The following is a 15382-nucleotide window of genomic DNA, read 5'->3' on the forward strand; positions in this document are numbered from 1 at the left end:
CATGAGTAACCTTGTGTTTACTTGGACCACATCTCCTCTCCTACCTGGAATGCTGCTGGGGCATCCACCATGCACAGCTTTAAAACCTTTGCTATTGCTGACAGATTGTCTTAATTTTGGGTGCATTTATCAAATACGTAAAACATACCATGATTATAATAAACAGGGAGGCTTCTGTGGGTATAGAAGAATTCTACCAGAAACAGACTTCGTGAACATTTACAGTTATTTAATTTACCGAGCAAAAATTTGTGCACTGTAGAATATTAAATAAATAGCTGTATCTGCAAGGCAGTGAGCAGTGTCCATGGATGCATCTCCATGACGTAGGTACAGAGGCTGGCTTAGTCTGGCAGATACAACAACCTTCTTTTTTTTTTCATTAAAAAAAAAAAAAACCACACCACAAAATCAAGCACAGAAGAAAAATCCTGAAAAATCTAATATGTAACGTCATCTTAACATTCTAACATATTTGCTATAAATTAAGGCTTACATTTTTAAGTATTTTATTAAAATACCATTTTAAAACATCAAGCCATAGAACTGTGCAAGTCCATCTAGACAGCAAGGCTATACATTTGAGAAGCTGACAATCAAATCAAAACCCCACAATCCATTAATCCATTACGGAATGATGTCGGTGTCATAAAAACATACTTGTTTTACTTGTATTATTTCAAGGCACTATTAAGACCTTCTGTACTGTAATTAGCAACAGCAAACGAGACGATTCACACCTTGACGTGTAAACATACATTATAGGGAAGCAAGTTAGTGAAGGATTAATCGGTATACATCCTTCCTATACAGCACAGCACCCACCAGAGTCATACGTGATAAACGGGTCTGGAAAGGCTGTAACCTGTCCTGCTGGCAGCAGCCAGGCAGGGAGGAAATGACTCCATGTACAAGTTTTATGTTCTGTAAATCCCACATTTTTTATTACGAAGCAAAACACCCACCCCACACAAACCCAGCGAAGTTAATTAACCTAATCGCACAAATTCACAAGGCTACGGTAAAGCCGAGGGCTGCTCCTCGGCATCCTGAAGGACCTTCACCCGAACACGCATTTCAGACGCTGCAACAGAAGCAGCAGGATCTGCGCGAAAACAAGCCCGCTCATAAATATGAATCAACACACGTAACGCTACGAACACACGCAGTTCAAAACAGAAATTCGTGCCTAAGACACCTAAATCCTACCTGCCCCTGTACACGGGTGCTTTATTTCGCTAGAGAACACAGTGGGTGCTTTTTCAGGGCGGTAAACATGTTTTATTTAGTGTTTTGATGGAAAACCGTTTCTATTCCTAGTCAGGCGCTGTGGAGTTTGCGGGTTTTTTTGCTCCGTCTTCCAGCCCGCAGCGCTTCGCTTCGGCCCCGCGGCTGCCGGGCGGGGAGCGCTGCCCCGGGGAGGCATTGCCCGGGGGGGAGGCACTGCCCGGGGAGGTGGCACTGCCCGGGGAGGTGGCACTGCCCGGGGAGGTGGCACTGCCCGGGGAGGTGGCACTGCCCGGCCGCGCTCCCGCCGCTGAGCCCCGGGGCCGCCCGCCCAGGTGAGCCCGCGCCTGCGGGGATGGAGAGCGGGCGCGGAGCGGGGCCGGGCCGCGGGGACAGAACCGCAGTGCGCGGGAGGGGAAGGCCGGGGAAGGAGCAGGAGGACGCGGGGGACACGCCGCGGCGCGGGGGCACCTACCAGTCCGTGTGCGGCTCGTCGATGACCAGGAGCAGCTTGAACTTTCTGCCGGCAGCCGAGGAGACGGCGGAGGAGGGATCCACCAGCCCGGCCGAGGCCGCCGTCTGCTTCACGGCGTTGGACAGGGAGCTGAAGAAGCTGCTGCCCGTCGACTGCTGCTGCTGCGGCGGCGGCGGCTGCTGAGGGGGCGCCGACTGCGGCGGCTGCCGGCGCTCCGCGGCCGGGGAGGCTGAGGCGGGGGCCGCGGAGCCTGAGGGAGGCGGCGGCGGCGGCTGCTGGGGCTCCGGCCGCTGCAGGTCGGTCATGTAGCCATTGGGCAGGTTGGCGATGAAGCTGCTGTCCGAGAGCCTGCGCCGCAGAAAGTTCATCATCTGGCCGGGCGGGCGAGGCTGCGGAGCGGAGGAGCGGGGCGGGCGGAGCGGAGCGATCCGCAGCCGGGCTCGGTCTCAGCCCCACTGCCGGCCGGGGCGCGCGCCGCCGCCTTCCCTCAGCAGCGCGGGCAGCGCGCGCTCTGCCGCTCCCGCCCGCCGCCAGGGGGCGCCAGCCGCGCGCGCGCGCGCGTTCCCGGCGCTGAGGAGACTCGGCGGGAGCGCCGCGCGCCCCGGGGAGCGGGAACAGGGGACCCGGGAATGAGGGAACCGGGAACGGGGGACCGGGAGTGAGGGAACCGGGAGCGGCACGGCCTGAGGGAACCGCGAATGGAGGAACCGGCCAGGCTGAGGGAACCGGCCCAAGGGAGCGGGAACGGCCCGGGCTGAGGGAACCGGGGCTGAGGGAAACGGGGAGCGGGCAGCGCCCGGGCTGAGGAAACCCGCCCCGCCGGTTGAACCCTCTTCCCCGCCGCTCCGCGCTGCGGGCTGCCGCGGAGCCGCTCCGGCCGAGCGCAACGGCTGGTGTAGCCGCAGTCCCGCAGCGGGTCGGGCTCCTGCAGCCTTGGGGCGCTGCGGGGACACCGCACCGCGCACTGAGCTCACAGCCCAGCCGCAGCTACAGGTGGTGTTTACAGCCGAGACACCGAATGCCGTGATTTGCCCGCCAGCCCCGCGGGCTCGGAGCGGAGCTCAGCGCCGCCCGCAGCCGGGATGGCGGCGCCGTGAGCGGGAAACTGCGGGGAAGGGAAGGGAAGGGAAGGGAAGGGAAGGGAAGGGAAGGGAAGGGAAGGGAAGGGAAGGGAAGGGAAGGGAAGGGAAGGGAAGGGAAGGGCCTTGTGTGCGGAACAGGCTGAGAACCTGGCCCAGGTGAGCCCGCAGTCAGCGAAGCCTCGTACTCAAAACACTGCAGAGTTTCGCTGTTTGTTTGGTTTTTTTAATTAAAAACATAAAATACAGTCTAATGAAGATGAAGTGCTATTTGTCATCAGACAATTTTTCATTGTCAAGGAGAATTACAGATGGATTTTCCTATAGGCTTTCTTTAAGAGTAATTTGAGTTCTTCCCCCAAGTTTTGGGATAATCACGATGTGTTTTAACATAAAATACACAGCCTTTATTGTACAGCATACACATTTGTCCAAGAGGCACATAATTACAGATCATTTTGCCACTGATCTTTACAGGCTGTACCACATGTAACAGGTGCTCTGAGATTACACACGGCCAATTCATGCAGCAATTCCCTTCAGAGATCTGGTAAAGCTTTCCTGGCACTAACACTTGCACAGTTTAAAGCTCACACATTCAAACGTATAAACGCATGGATTTTTTAATGAATTACGGAATTTAGAAGCATTCATAATATTATCAGAAAATTAAATAAAATATTAAGACCGTTAGAAAATGCTGACATTTTAAAGACCATAGACAAAAGAGTGCCAAATGTTCGCTCTGCTGAGCCAAAATACAGATATGCAAAGTACGGCCACGTACAGACACAGCTTTTTCTATTGAGGGCACAGAAGGTGTACATAAGAACAACCCTGGGCTATGACTGCAGTTGGAATGTCCCTCTCACTTCAGCAACCTGCAGCTTGTGTGCTGGAGAAGTAGTGGAGCTGTACTTTTACATCTTGATAAATTTAGTGGGATCTACAGAGAATCATTTTCTCTCTGCTTTAGGATGCCTTGGGGCTATTTGTATTTCTGAAAAGCTTGTATGTAAGCACAATAACGCAAGTTCAATCACCCACAACACATGACACAGAAGCAAGTCACTTGCAGACAGAGGCAGAACATTGCGCTTCACCACAGCGAGGGCACGTGAGCCATTTCCGCTGATATTGCATGTGCAAAGATGATAAAAATTACAAGACTGAGGAATACGCTTGAATGATTGCAGAGCCACACGGAGCACAGCAGAATGGGCGGTATCACACATTGCTGGGCACGTTAACTAAAGTACCACCCAGGTCTCTGTGACAGGGCTGAAATCTCTCCTCCGTGCTCTTTGCTATGAAGATACATGAAACAAACAAGTGATAGCAAGCAATGCGAGTGCCAGGATCCGTTACTATAAAATGAAATATAAACCGATGAAACAGAGCGGGCAGGCTGCTCAAATTTCAGTCATGCCAGATCTAGCCTTTTTAACATATTTGTGTGGAAAACTTCCGTTCTCTGCTTGATGAACCCCAATTCCCATCCATAGTACTTTTGTGTGTATCCTCAGCCCAGGCAAGCAATTACTTCAGTTATTATATGGACTGATTCTAATTGTAACTGCAGACAACAGACTGTCCGATACAGCTGCGCGTTCCTGTTTCACAGGCTGTGAGATGTTTGGACAAGTCGCAGAGCCCTTGTTCACCTGTTACTGCTCCGTACAATGCCAGAACAGAAGGTATTTCCTAGTTCACACACGATTCACTTTGAATGCACTGTTTGCTCTCTATAAGCATCTTCTCAGAAATTCATACTTCCTTTTTGGTTGGTTTTTGTGGGGTGGTTTGGGTTTGGTTTGTTTGGTTTGTTTGGTTTTTCTTTTTACCTCTTTACATTACCACAATGCTGACTACAGTTTTTAAAAATATAGATCAATCATCCTCAAATGCCAGACTTCAGAGATGTTTGAAAAACATCCTGTAACCACCGCATCAATCCAAAACTGCACAAAGGCAACAGCCAACTGAGTTTGGTCCAAGTCTCAAAGACCTTGGTCCCTAGTGCAGAACACAACGAGAAGCAGAGTTCTCCACGTAGCGTTGTTGTTCCTGTCATCGGAAAACTTAGTTCAAAGAGTATCAGTAGAATATTAGAGGGAGCTTTCTCTATTTAATGGTACATAAAACTGCCTGAAAAAGAACAGCACTTTTTGTCCAACCTAATGATATTCGTGATAATTCAACTCATGACACAACTGTGAGATAATTCAACATGATTACTTCTGTTAGGAAGTGAGAATACTGAATTGCTGGTACATTACGTGACAAAAAGACTCAATGTCAAGCCAGAGTACAACAGCAACTTAAAATCCAGTTTTGTTTCCTAACATTGAAATCACAATGAAAAAAAAAATAAAAATGAAATTCCTGGGGATTAGTTGTGCTGGCAAACTGAGAGAATAACAGAGAAAAATAAAGGATGAAGCATCCGAACCAGCACCTTTGTCATGGCCTAGCACAGCTACACAGCGGTAGTAACACAGAAGCAATTACAGCAGGATTCATGTTAAAAAAAGGATAATAGTAAGAGGCATTTACAGGCAGGTTAGGGCCAGTATGATTTGATTTCATATTCTTTTGCTACTATATTGTGAAACTAAACTTTAAGATGGTCAAATGCCTCTTAAAATTATGTTAGCATTTTAGAGAAGTAACTTTCAGATAAATCTATGTGGTGGAAATAAAAGAGTCCAGTTACACGTGCTAGAAACTGGGGATATCTATCACTTGAGCCAATTGAATCCAACACATTTTAAATGAAAAATATTCAAGATCTCATTTTATCAGTGTGTCAGGATGCAAACCCCACCTCTCTCCCCTCCCTCCTTCAGTATGGAAGGAGCAGGCACATCTCCCTCTCTCTCTGTTTGATGCTGACAGCTCCTTTTGTTTGGCCCCAGAGCCCCTGGCAGGGCCGTTAGGAGAAGGCAGCGCCGAGGCGCCAGGAGCCGCTGGGCACCTGCGGCCAGTGTGGGGATGTTTGGAGGCTCCAGGGGCACCCACAGCCGGGGTGGGGGTGCAGAGAAGCTTCTGGAATGGCCACAGTCAGGTCTGATCAGCCAATCAAAACGGGATTCCCATCGAGACTCCGCCCATTGTCGCGGGTCTCTGGGAGCAGGAGCGAGATGGTGCTGCCGAGAGCCCCGGGATGGAGACCCCGCTCGCCTCGCCGCCACCAGTGTGGGTGAAACTGCTCGCGGGATTGCCAGTGTATTTATCCTTTCCGTGCACATATGCACGTGTAACTTCCCATGTTTAATACAAGCACGAGTAACTTTCCATGCACATTTGCACGCGTACTTTCCGTGCTTAATACAAGCACATGTACTTTCCGTGCACATTTGCACGCGTACTTTAAATTATTTCCTCGCACAATCACAAGTGTATTTTCCTCCCGTGCTTCCACATAAGTACGTGTAGTATTCCATGCACATTTGCACGCGTAAGTAAATTAACCCTCGCAGGATTGCGAGTGTATTACAAATTTACCCTCGCAGAATCGCAAGCGTACACTTTCCGTACTCACTACGAGTTCGTGTGTCTCTTTAACCCCACACCGTGTTCATGCAGTGTGTGCTCCTCCGGGACTCAGGGGCGGCTCCGGCATTGTTTTGGTGAAGCCGTGTGCATGCACTCTGTGGACCGCCTGTTGTATCAGTTGCTGCCCCTTCATAATTTTCCTCAACTGATATCCGAACCTGTATTTAAGTCACTTTTGGAGTGCTAAAACCCTGTTTCTCATCTGTGTAATAAAAGTTGCTTTGGACCCTGTTGTCCCTTAAATGAACCTCGGGGTGCCTCCGTGACAATCAGCTATTCGTCTACAAAAATATGCCAGTCTACCAAAATGTTATTAGTCATTTTTTCTCCATTAAATGTAATCTTCTCAGCCTGTATGCTGCACATCATACTATATATACAGTAACAGAGAATACAAATGGGAAGCATTTTCTCTGCATTTTGTGTGCTAGTGCATGTTCTAAGCCACACGGACTTGTAACTTGTGGCTTCCTTAGGAAAAAAGGTTTCGCTATTTGAGTGAAGTGTGTTTGGTGCGTGCCCACTCCTGCCAAGCGTTCAGTTCAGCGCTGGGTCCAGGTCTGTGCACCTGGTCAGTGGGAAGGAAACCAGCAGCTGCTGTGCTGGGGAAGGTGCAGGAACAGCCGTCACCCTCGAAAAGCAAATTTACACACTTCCCGGCCACTGACCTGCCAAAAATGGGAACAATCCGGATCTGAGGGGCAGGAACATCGCTGGCAAACGACAGCGGAACCAGGTCTGGAGTGGCAGACACTTAGGCCAGTTTTCATTACAAATGTTAAACAGAATCTCTGCGGTGAAAATAAGTCATGCACACAAAATACTTTTCTGGACTGTAGCATATCTCACAGAGACCAACATTACAAGGCTTTTTAAAAGCCTCATAATTTATTGAGATCCATGCTAGCAGGTCATCAAAAATCTTCTTATGAACTCCATAGAAATATGGCACTTATTTGTCACAGAGATAAAGAGAATACACACACATCAAGAAAATACAACAGACCTGAAGTGGATATTCACCATGGATGTTACACAGTATATTAAGGTGACATATGTCACCCATCTTTAATGGCGTATCTGAGTCACTAAACAGACACAGTGTTGGTAATATCATTATACACCCTTTTCCATGCTTTATTTGTAGCTTGGTTTTTAAATATTTTTCTTCCTTAAAAGACATTTACCAACTGGTAGGATAGCTACAGTAATCACATTAGTCTAAGATTCATGAACATTAAAGGAGTCACTTGCGTCAGTGCTGTTAGTGTGAAAGAAATATTTGTATGGAACTGGATTTGCTGAATTCACTAAGTGTTACACATTCCTAAATGTTCAGATTTCAAATTCACGTTTCACCTCTGATGCATTTCTTTAAAAGCTGAACCCTTCCTATATTCTAATATTTGTACTGCTTATATCAAACGTATATCAACTATTCCAGTTCCCACCTGTCCGGACGCGTCGCAGCCGGTTATCCCCGCTCGCACCCAGTCCCATCAGACCGCCTTGCCGAATCCTCCCCGAACTCCCGCTGTTACGATGGCCCCGAAGCAAAAACATGTCAGCTTCATATTTCTGATCTTCTCTGCGCTTTGTTGTCCCAAGTGGCAGAAGTGCAGCTAAACCATATGAAGATGTGACAGAAATAGGCACATTGAGGAGTAACCGCCTCAGTTATTGCTTGAGAAAGGACACAAACCCAGCTTGAACTTCCCTTCCCAAATCTGGGCTCTCATGTTTTGATTTGTGAACATAACAGAGAACACAAATTAACTAGAATTGCTTTTTGTCAGGTGGCCATTTAAATGTCTGGATTTGTATTACCTAGACTGCTCCCTTGGTATTAATTTTCTTCTGACATACCTCCCTACATATGTTTTGAATCATGTTTGAAAGTCTTTTAATTTACAAGAAGTTCACAAAAATGTAACAGGAACTTGAAATGCTAACTGAAAATATTTGCAGGGTGCTACATGAAATTGTTAAGTAAGTGTGTTAAGACAGAAGGGCTCTCTGTTTTATTTACATCAGTTCGGGCAATATTTATCAGGCCTTTAGTAGTTTCTCATTTTCTAAGCACACCAATTCAAACAGTTCTGTATTGCTGAGAAATCCGAAACCGCTAAGTATTCCAGAAAAGAACAAAACAGCCCCATGTTCGGTATCACATCCCTCTGCTCAGCTGCTCGTTGAATCTTATGGAGAAAACCCATGAGGATTTGTTTGATAAATCATCACTTAGAGACTGGGCTCCTACCTTTGCGAGCTCTGACTGTGGATGAGCTCACAGTGCAGAACAGGGCCTGGTGGTGTCGTGAGTGACGCTCGCTGAGATGTGACAAGGAGTTCCACAAATTCTCCGTGGGACATGAGAACAAGCTGTAGCAGAAGCAGACAGGCTACAATCCTACAATCTATACGAGTGGAAACCATAGGTCAAATAAACTATTACAAGAGATAGAAGTCTTAAAATAGTTTGCCTCTGTCCCAAAATCTGCAGTGACAATAGCAGTAAGTTGTCTTGCCATTTTCTACTCATAAATATATCTGTTATTTGATTTTTGGTTCACTACATCCTGTTCTAAGGAATTTTTTTTTAATACATTGATACAAATACAGAGGAACTTCAAGCACTTTTCACACATAATTAAGGCTCAAGTGCTGCCAGCCTTACTCCAACTAAACTTCTTTAAAAGCTGAAGGCAAGCTTGCAAACATTTCACAAGTCAACCACAGAAATCTAAATTTAAGTACAATTCATAGCAAAAAAATTCAACAAGTACACACCTGGACTGACAAATTGAATATATAAAGAAGAGGTATATTTCATACGTATCTTAGATTTATGTGATGATATATAGTAGATATAAAATACTGTTTACTGGCATTGTACTCATAGAGCAATGCAGCCATAAATGTGGTGCACCGGCATGACCTGCTGTATTTCTTGTGTTCTCCACTCTTTTGAAGCCATAGTCTTCACTGTAGTACTGACCTCAGGAACACGTAGTTTATTGCTTTGCCTCTTACAATCACAAGAGTGTTTTAAATGCATTCATTGGTAGATTTTCTGCAATTGAGAGCAGTCTCGACTTGTAAGACACATTTACTGTTTTGAAGATGAGAAAATACAGATCTTTCTAAACAAACTGTTTCCAAACTCCACATACTCTATTTAGAGATACTCCCGGCAGCAACACTTGGCCATTTCCCAGCGCGGAGGAGAGCCACCGCTATGGAAAGGAACAAACAGTAGATGCTACGAGGAACAAAAATGCAATATATAGACACAATGGATGTTACATCAGAGTTCGACTAAGAAGAATAAACACATTTCTAAAACCCAGAAAAATATAAATTCCTCTTACAATATTTCTCCCTGCTGTGTAATTTAAACCTTTATTTTCTTTGATATCTAAAGAATGAAGTTAACTAGGAATACTACAAAAAATGCTGTAGAAAACGTCCAGAACACAAAGCATGTTGATCTGATCAGAGCAGTGGAGCTGAAGGCTCCAGCTCCACCACACGCACTCTGAACACACCCACATGCTTTTCTGTCCCAGAAAACCTGAGGATTTTCCTAATCAGAGAAAACACCCAATGACACAGAAGGAAAATGTTCATCCTGCAAATAAGAGGCTGAACAGTGCACGAATGGCCTCCCAAGATCAAAAAGTCTGCCAGCTAAATCAGACATAAAGTCATTTCAATTGACACAGAAGTGCTTTGGTCTGCTTCTTAAGGTTTTTCTTCTGCAAACTTATGCTATAAAATTCCGAGTGTGAATGTCCTACCGTTCTGACTGTTATCCTGGTTGATTGAACAGATAAATGCAAGAGCAAGTACACCACAGTGAAAAATAAATGCAAGCTTGGCTTCTAATGAAAAGGAATAAAACACTGTTAACCACAATCCTAGATGAAATGCAGCAAAAAAAATACAGTGTTTCCATCCAATCTGGCCTTTGCAATAAAACTGTAATTTTCTTCTTAAATGAGTTATCAAATGATTAAGATGAATGCACGTTTACCTAATTAATTGGCTGCTTTAGTTACCACAAATTAACTTTGAATGCTACGTATGTGAAAACCTGATAAGCCATTAAGGTGCAACATGCAAGATGAGCAATGAGTTGAAAGGATGACAGCACATGAGCTGAACAACACCATTATATCTTGCTAGTATTTTTTTCTCAAATTAAAAGTCGGTACTATGCAATATCTGTAGGATTCAAAGCTTCCCTTTCATCTCACTGGTGTCAATGAACATTGGTCTGTTTTACAAAAGAAGACACAAGAAAAGTCAGCTGCAATATAAAGAATTAAAAGAACAAACAACTTCATAGGTAAAAGGTAAACTATACAATGTAAATCTTATACATTATTGCCCAGATATTAATACATACAGACACGTATGTAAATATATGCAGATATAATTACATGCATTCCCAATACTTCCCTCAAGATCATTAGCCAAATACGGAAGGGACACCCATGCTGGGATAACCCGTCTGTGGTATATCTTACACCTTTGTTTGGTTTTTCTCTTTTTAAAGGTAGTTTAGCAAATCTTTTCTCGGCCAGCTATTGCAGTTTTTCACCGTTCACCCCACCCAGGAGCTGTACGGTGTGTGCGATTTGCTGAGGGTGTTACTGCATCGCTAATTCAATATTCATAAGACTGCCGAATACCTTTGTTTTCACAGGGATTGATTCCTTGGCACCAAAAGAGTTTCCCTGCACAAGAGTTGCACTTGGAGTTGACTTCAAATGTTTCGAGGCCCTTGAGGAACCCAGATGTGTCTTTTGGTTCTGCTTCTAATTCTACTTCTCTACTACACAAGTTACCTACATGAGAAAGCACACAAATGCTTGTTTAGCCCTCTTGCGTACCTGCAGAAGTTAATAAACAATAATCTGAAAAGGCACATCTTCAAATATTTTAAAAGTGGCGTTCGTTATTTTAGAAGCTTGAGTTCATTGAATAGTTGTCTATATTGCAATAGCAAAACCTCACACCTCAGAGTGCGTTAAGCAATGAAATTAAGCAGTTACGGAAGTGATTGAATTACGTCAGCTATGCCCTCAGCCTGGCCTTTCCCAAGCGCTGCTTCAAGAACCCTGAACACAACAGAATTTGCTGCAGCTCTCTCCCGAGGGCCAAGGATAACGTGGGAGTCACCACCCATCACACACCCCGGGAAATGCAGCCGGCATCCCTCAAACTGCTGTGCCCTAAAAGATTGATATATCCTCCACATAAACACAGAAAGGGGAAAAAACCCGACAGAAAAATACTGCAGGATTTCTTGGTTCACAAACCCTTTAGCTGTCACTGCATATCTCGTTTTTATAGCGAAACTGGCTACATTCTTTGAGCAAAATCCTGTCGTCCCTCGGCTGGCGCAGTGGAAGCCATCCAAGCCCAGAGCACCCTATTCCACATGCGCCTGTCTACTTTAAAATGTGCTATGTACTAGAAAAGAATAGAAATAATAGAAAAGAATACAGTATAATATATAATTTACTGACAAGTGCATGGTAAATAGTAGGACTTCAATTCAGTTGCAAGCTTGAGGATCAGAGGTTCCCAGAAGTGTGGGAATACGCACCTATGGTTTCTATTATTAAAGAAAGAAATGGTTTGTAGGAACAACTCTGTTCAGAGGATAATTCAATACTTCTGGCACGTCTAACGTAGGAGGACAAACTTCTGTCAGTCTTTAGAGTTTAGGGCCTTAGTATAGAAGAAAATTTTAGTCATTTACTGCAAAATTGCATTCTGACTCACCGCCTTTCATATGCTGTGCACAAAACAGTTCAGGCCCAACACCAACACGAGTACTCTGCTTCAAACTCTTCTTCAAATTATTCCCAGATGTCAGCATTTCAGTCACAAATGCCCTCCTAGAAGACCCAGGTCACAAATACTCACTAGGCCATTGTTTATAAAGAAAAAATAAATGAGTCGGCACTCCTAGTTAAGGAAATATACTTAATTCCATTATTAAGATGACAAAAGTTGATATTAAACCTGTGGTTTGATTTCTGTCTCTCAAATATATGTAAACTGCTTTTTAACCTGAAATCTGGTATCTCAGATAGCAAAGTACACCACCACTGAGGAGATAATGTTACTAAAACATTTTTAGACTTTAATAGCAGCTAAGGCTTATTAATTCCTAAAATGAATAATAAACCAGCCTGAATGTGTGCCCATAAGCGCTATAGAGATTCACATAACTTTGGTCATTCTCACTGCAATTAAGGGCAGCGAGCCCCACAGTTAAAATCGTTAGGTCTCTGTTGTGTCACTGCTTGCGATGCTGCCAAATACACTGTTACAGCATCCTCAACATCCTACAGCTACTTCTCAGCTCCTGGATTTCTTCAGTTGTTTCCATTTTGCTGTTAGTGGTGAGTTTAGTATCAGCCATTTGTTACGCAGTGACAATTCTGCCTAAGAATTTTTAGCCTATTAAAAAAAAGAGGGCAAGTGATGTGAAGAGTTCAAAGAGTGAGTTTACTATAGGGTACCGGACCGTGAAACACTTTGCCTTGTAGCTCATTAAAATCATGTGAATTGGACAAACTATTGCTCAGTGAATAGCCCAAGTTGAGAACTCTGTGCTAAATTATTGAGTCTGTCCGATGCAGTGCACAAGAAATGGCAGCCCGACGTATCTGCTGTTTTATCAGGTCACCTTCATTTTGTGTTTAACCAGAGCATCTTCAGTACTAGCTAAGGAAATATAATATTGTAAAAATCCTTCTGTAGTACGTTCTGTATGGAGGGAAGCGCTCTGCTATCATTTGTGGAATGATCATTTGTGCCATGAAGTATTCTTACGGCCAAATCACTATAAATACATGACCATCTACAGAAGTGCAGCGGCTTTCGTTGCCCATTAATGAGTAAACAGTCCATTTCAGAAGTTCCTAATTTCACAAGACAATTGAGAAATATCTCTGTTCCAGTCTGTATTTGCTGGACTAAACACAAGGGTCCAAGCAATATTGCAGCACCATCTTAAGCACACATTCTACTCTACCCTTGGATGCAGAACCCACTGATAATGAATCGGACAGGAAATACACATCTGAATGCTTTCTAAAAGCAAATATTTATGATGGCCCTCGTTAAAAGTGTCTGGTATCCGTATTTTGTATAGCTGTATTCAATCTGCATTGTCAAGAACAGTGCAGCACAGTGACATGTCTATACGATGTGAATTGAACTCATAAAGTAACGGTTGTTAACGTGCTGTAACTACTCTTAAAACCGTCACATCCATTTGTAATTTCTATCTGTTTCATTAAGCGCTATACTCCTTTCAGAGAATGGAAACTGGAACAAGTCTCCTTCCCAGCGTGCTCTTTGAAATCAATAGCACTAAAAGATGAAGATGCAAGAACAACAGGTTTACATCTTCATCAAGATTTGAATGTCTTAGCAAATCAGGAAGACTTTCTAACTTCTTATACATTACAGCTATTTCTTCATTCGGCTGCATTGCACTAATCATGTGTTCTAAATCACTGTAAGGATAATTGTGCTTTAAGCATTTCTTAGAGTCATTTTAGGGTTTAGAGGTTAGTGCTGTTTCTTCTACAGAACTGAAACAGAGGAAGAGAATCTGACGTTTGACACTCAGAAATGCTACAAGACTTTTAAAAATTTATGTAACAATCCCTTTCCCATCCTTTATGAAAATGCTATGCTAAAGTAATCTTATTCCTGGTATTTTCTGTGTGAAATAAAATAAAGCTAATATCAAGTATATAAACTAAGTTACCTTGTTCCAGCTTACACAATATTTTTTTGTTTTTTACTTACAGGGATTAATATTCGAGCTCTTTAAAAGTAAAAGAGTATGGAACTCCCCAAACCACCTATATCTGGAAGTTACACAATCAGCCATTGGCCTTTGTAGGCCTAGGTTGTAGTTCAAAGCTGTTCACTTTAGAACCTTATATTTAGATCTGAACGTAAAACGTTTTGCAGTGGTCTGGGCTGAAAATCCCAACCCCTTAGCACAAGAACTATTACAGCTCGCCAGTGAAAATGGAACCCGAGCATTGAAGAAAGACATGAAATGTCATGAGATAGGAAATCAGAGCTGCGATAAGAACCCTCAGAGAAGAGTTTCTTTTAAAACAAGATATTGAATCTTATTCAAAATGCATTTAGCTGACTTACTTCCCTGATGTCAGCTCCGATTGAGAGCTGTGGGTATCACTCCAAGCGCACACCTCTTCCGCTGCCACATGTTGTAACACGGTGAGACACCCGAGTTATACTCATTTCCCTCCCCAAATACGTAAGTCAGTCTGTAACTTTGACCCTGGCGAACACGGCGACAGGAGAAGCGCGGCCCCCGCAGGCGCTGTCTGTGCAGGCAGCGAGGGACGCGCCGGGCCAGCACCGGGGGGCTCCTGTGCAGCGGGAATCCTAACGCAATCATTACCTGCGACACACCGTCATTTCTGCCAGCTAGGAAAACTATGGGGGAGATTTTTATTTCAACGCCTAGAATTTTCGCTATAGAAAAATACTTAGGATTTGGCCTGTGTGCATAGTGATTTTACCTTTCTGTCAATGGCTCATAGCACTCATAAACCATAAGCTGCTTCTTCACATTCCAAAATCCATCCATAAATATTAATGTTAAATATAAGGCAATATGAGTGGCAGGAAAAGTCAGACACTCGCATTCTGCAAGAAATCTAGCTTCATCACAACATCTGACAGAGCAGTTGAAACGAATTACCAAGTTGTATGTGTAATTAGCAGGATTTTTCTTTTGAGATGGCGTATTTTTACAGAAAAAAGCTTGTGCTTTGGTTCTATATGCAGGGAAAATGCTCAGATTCAGGCAGAACAGTCAGCAGCTGAGATGAGCTGAGTCACTATTGTAGGGACAGCCCTCTCGCAGCGGGAAGCAAACACATTAACCGGCCTCGTGCAGGAGGTGAGGACAGCACCACCCAGCAATGGGGCTAACGCAGAATCCAAAAACCCCGCATGTGCAGCACCA

At 44.4% G+C, this 15382-nt stretch overlaps 1 protein-coding gene across 2 annotated transcripts in view; it reads right to left on the reverse strand.

Moving 5' to 3' along the window:
* SYN2 (synapsin II) overlaps window positions 1–2194 on the reverse strand; it is a 177505-nt gene extending 175311 nt beyond the window's left edge. The window contains exon 1 of one of the 2 annotated variants that reach the window (XM_071813319.1): window positions 1703–2194. In XM_071813319.1, coding sequence (XP_071669420.1) covers window positions 1703–2073 — 371 coding nt within the window. In that variant the 5' untranslated portion in view covers window positions 2074–2194. The remainder of the gene's footprint in view (window positions 1–1702) is intronic. The other variant, XM_065845751.2, reaches the window with a different exon arrangement.
* Window positions 2195–15382: the final 13188 nt, after the last annotated feature.

Source organism: Patagioenas fasciata, chromosome 10, assembly GCF_037038585.1.
Source record: "Patagioenas fasciata isolate bPatFas1 chromosome 10, bPatFas1.hap1, whole genome shotgun sequence".
Lineage (NCBI taxonomy): Eukaryota > Metazoa > Chordata > Aves > Columbiformes > Columbidae > Patagioenas > Patagioenas fasciata.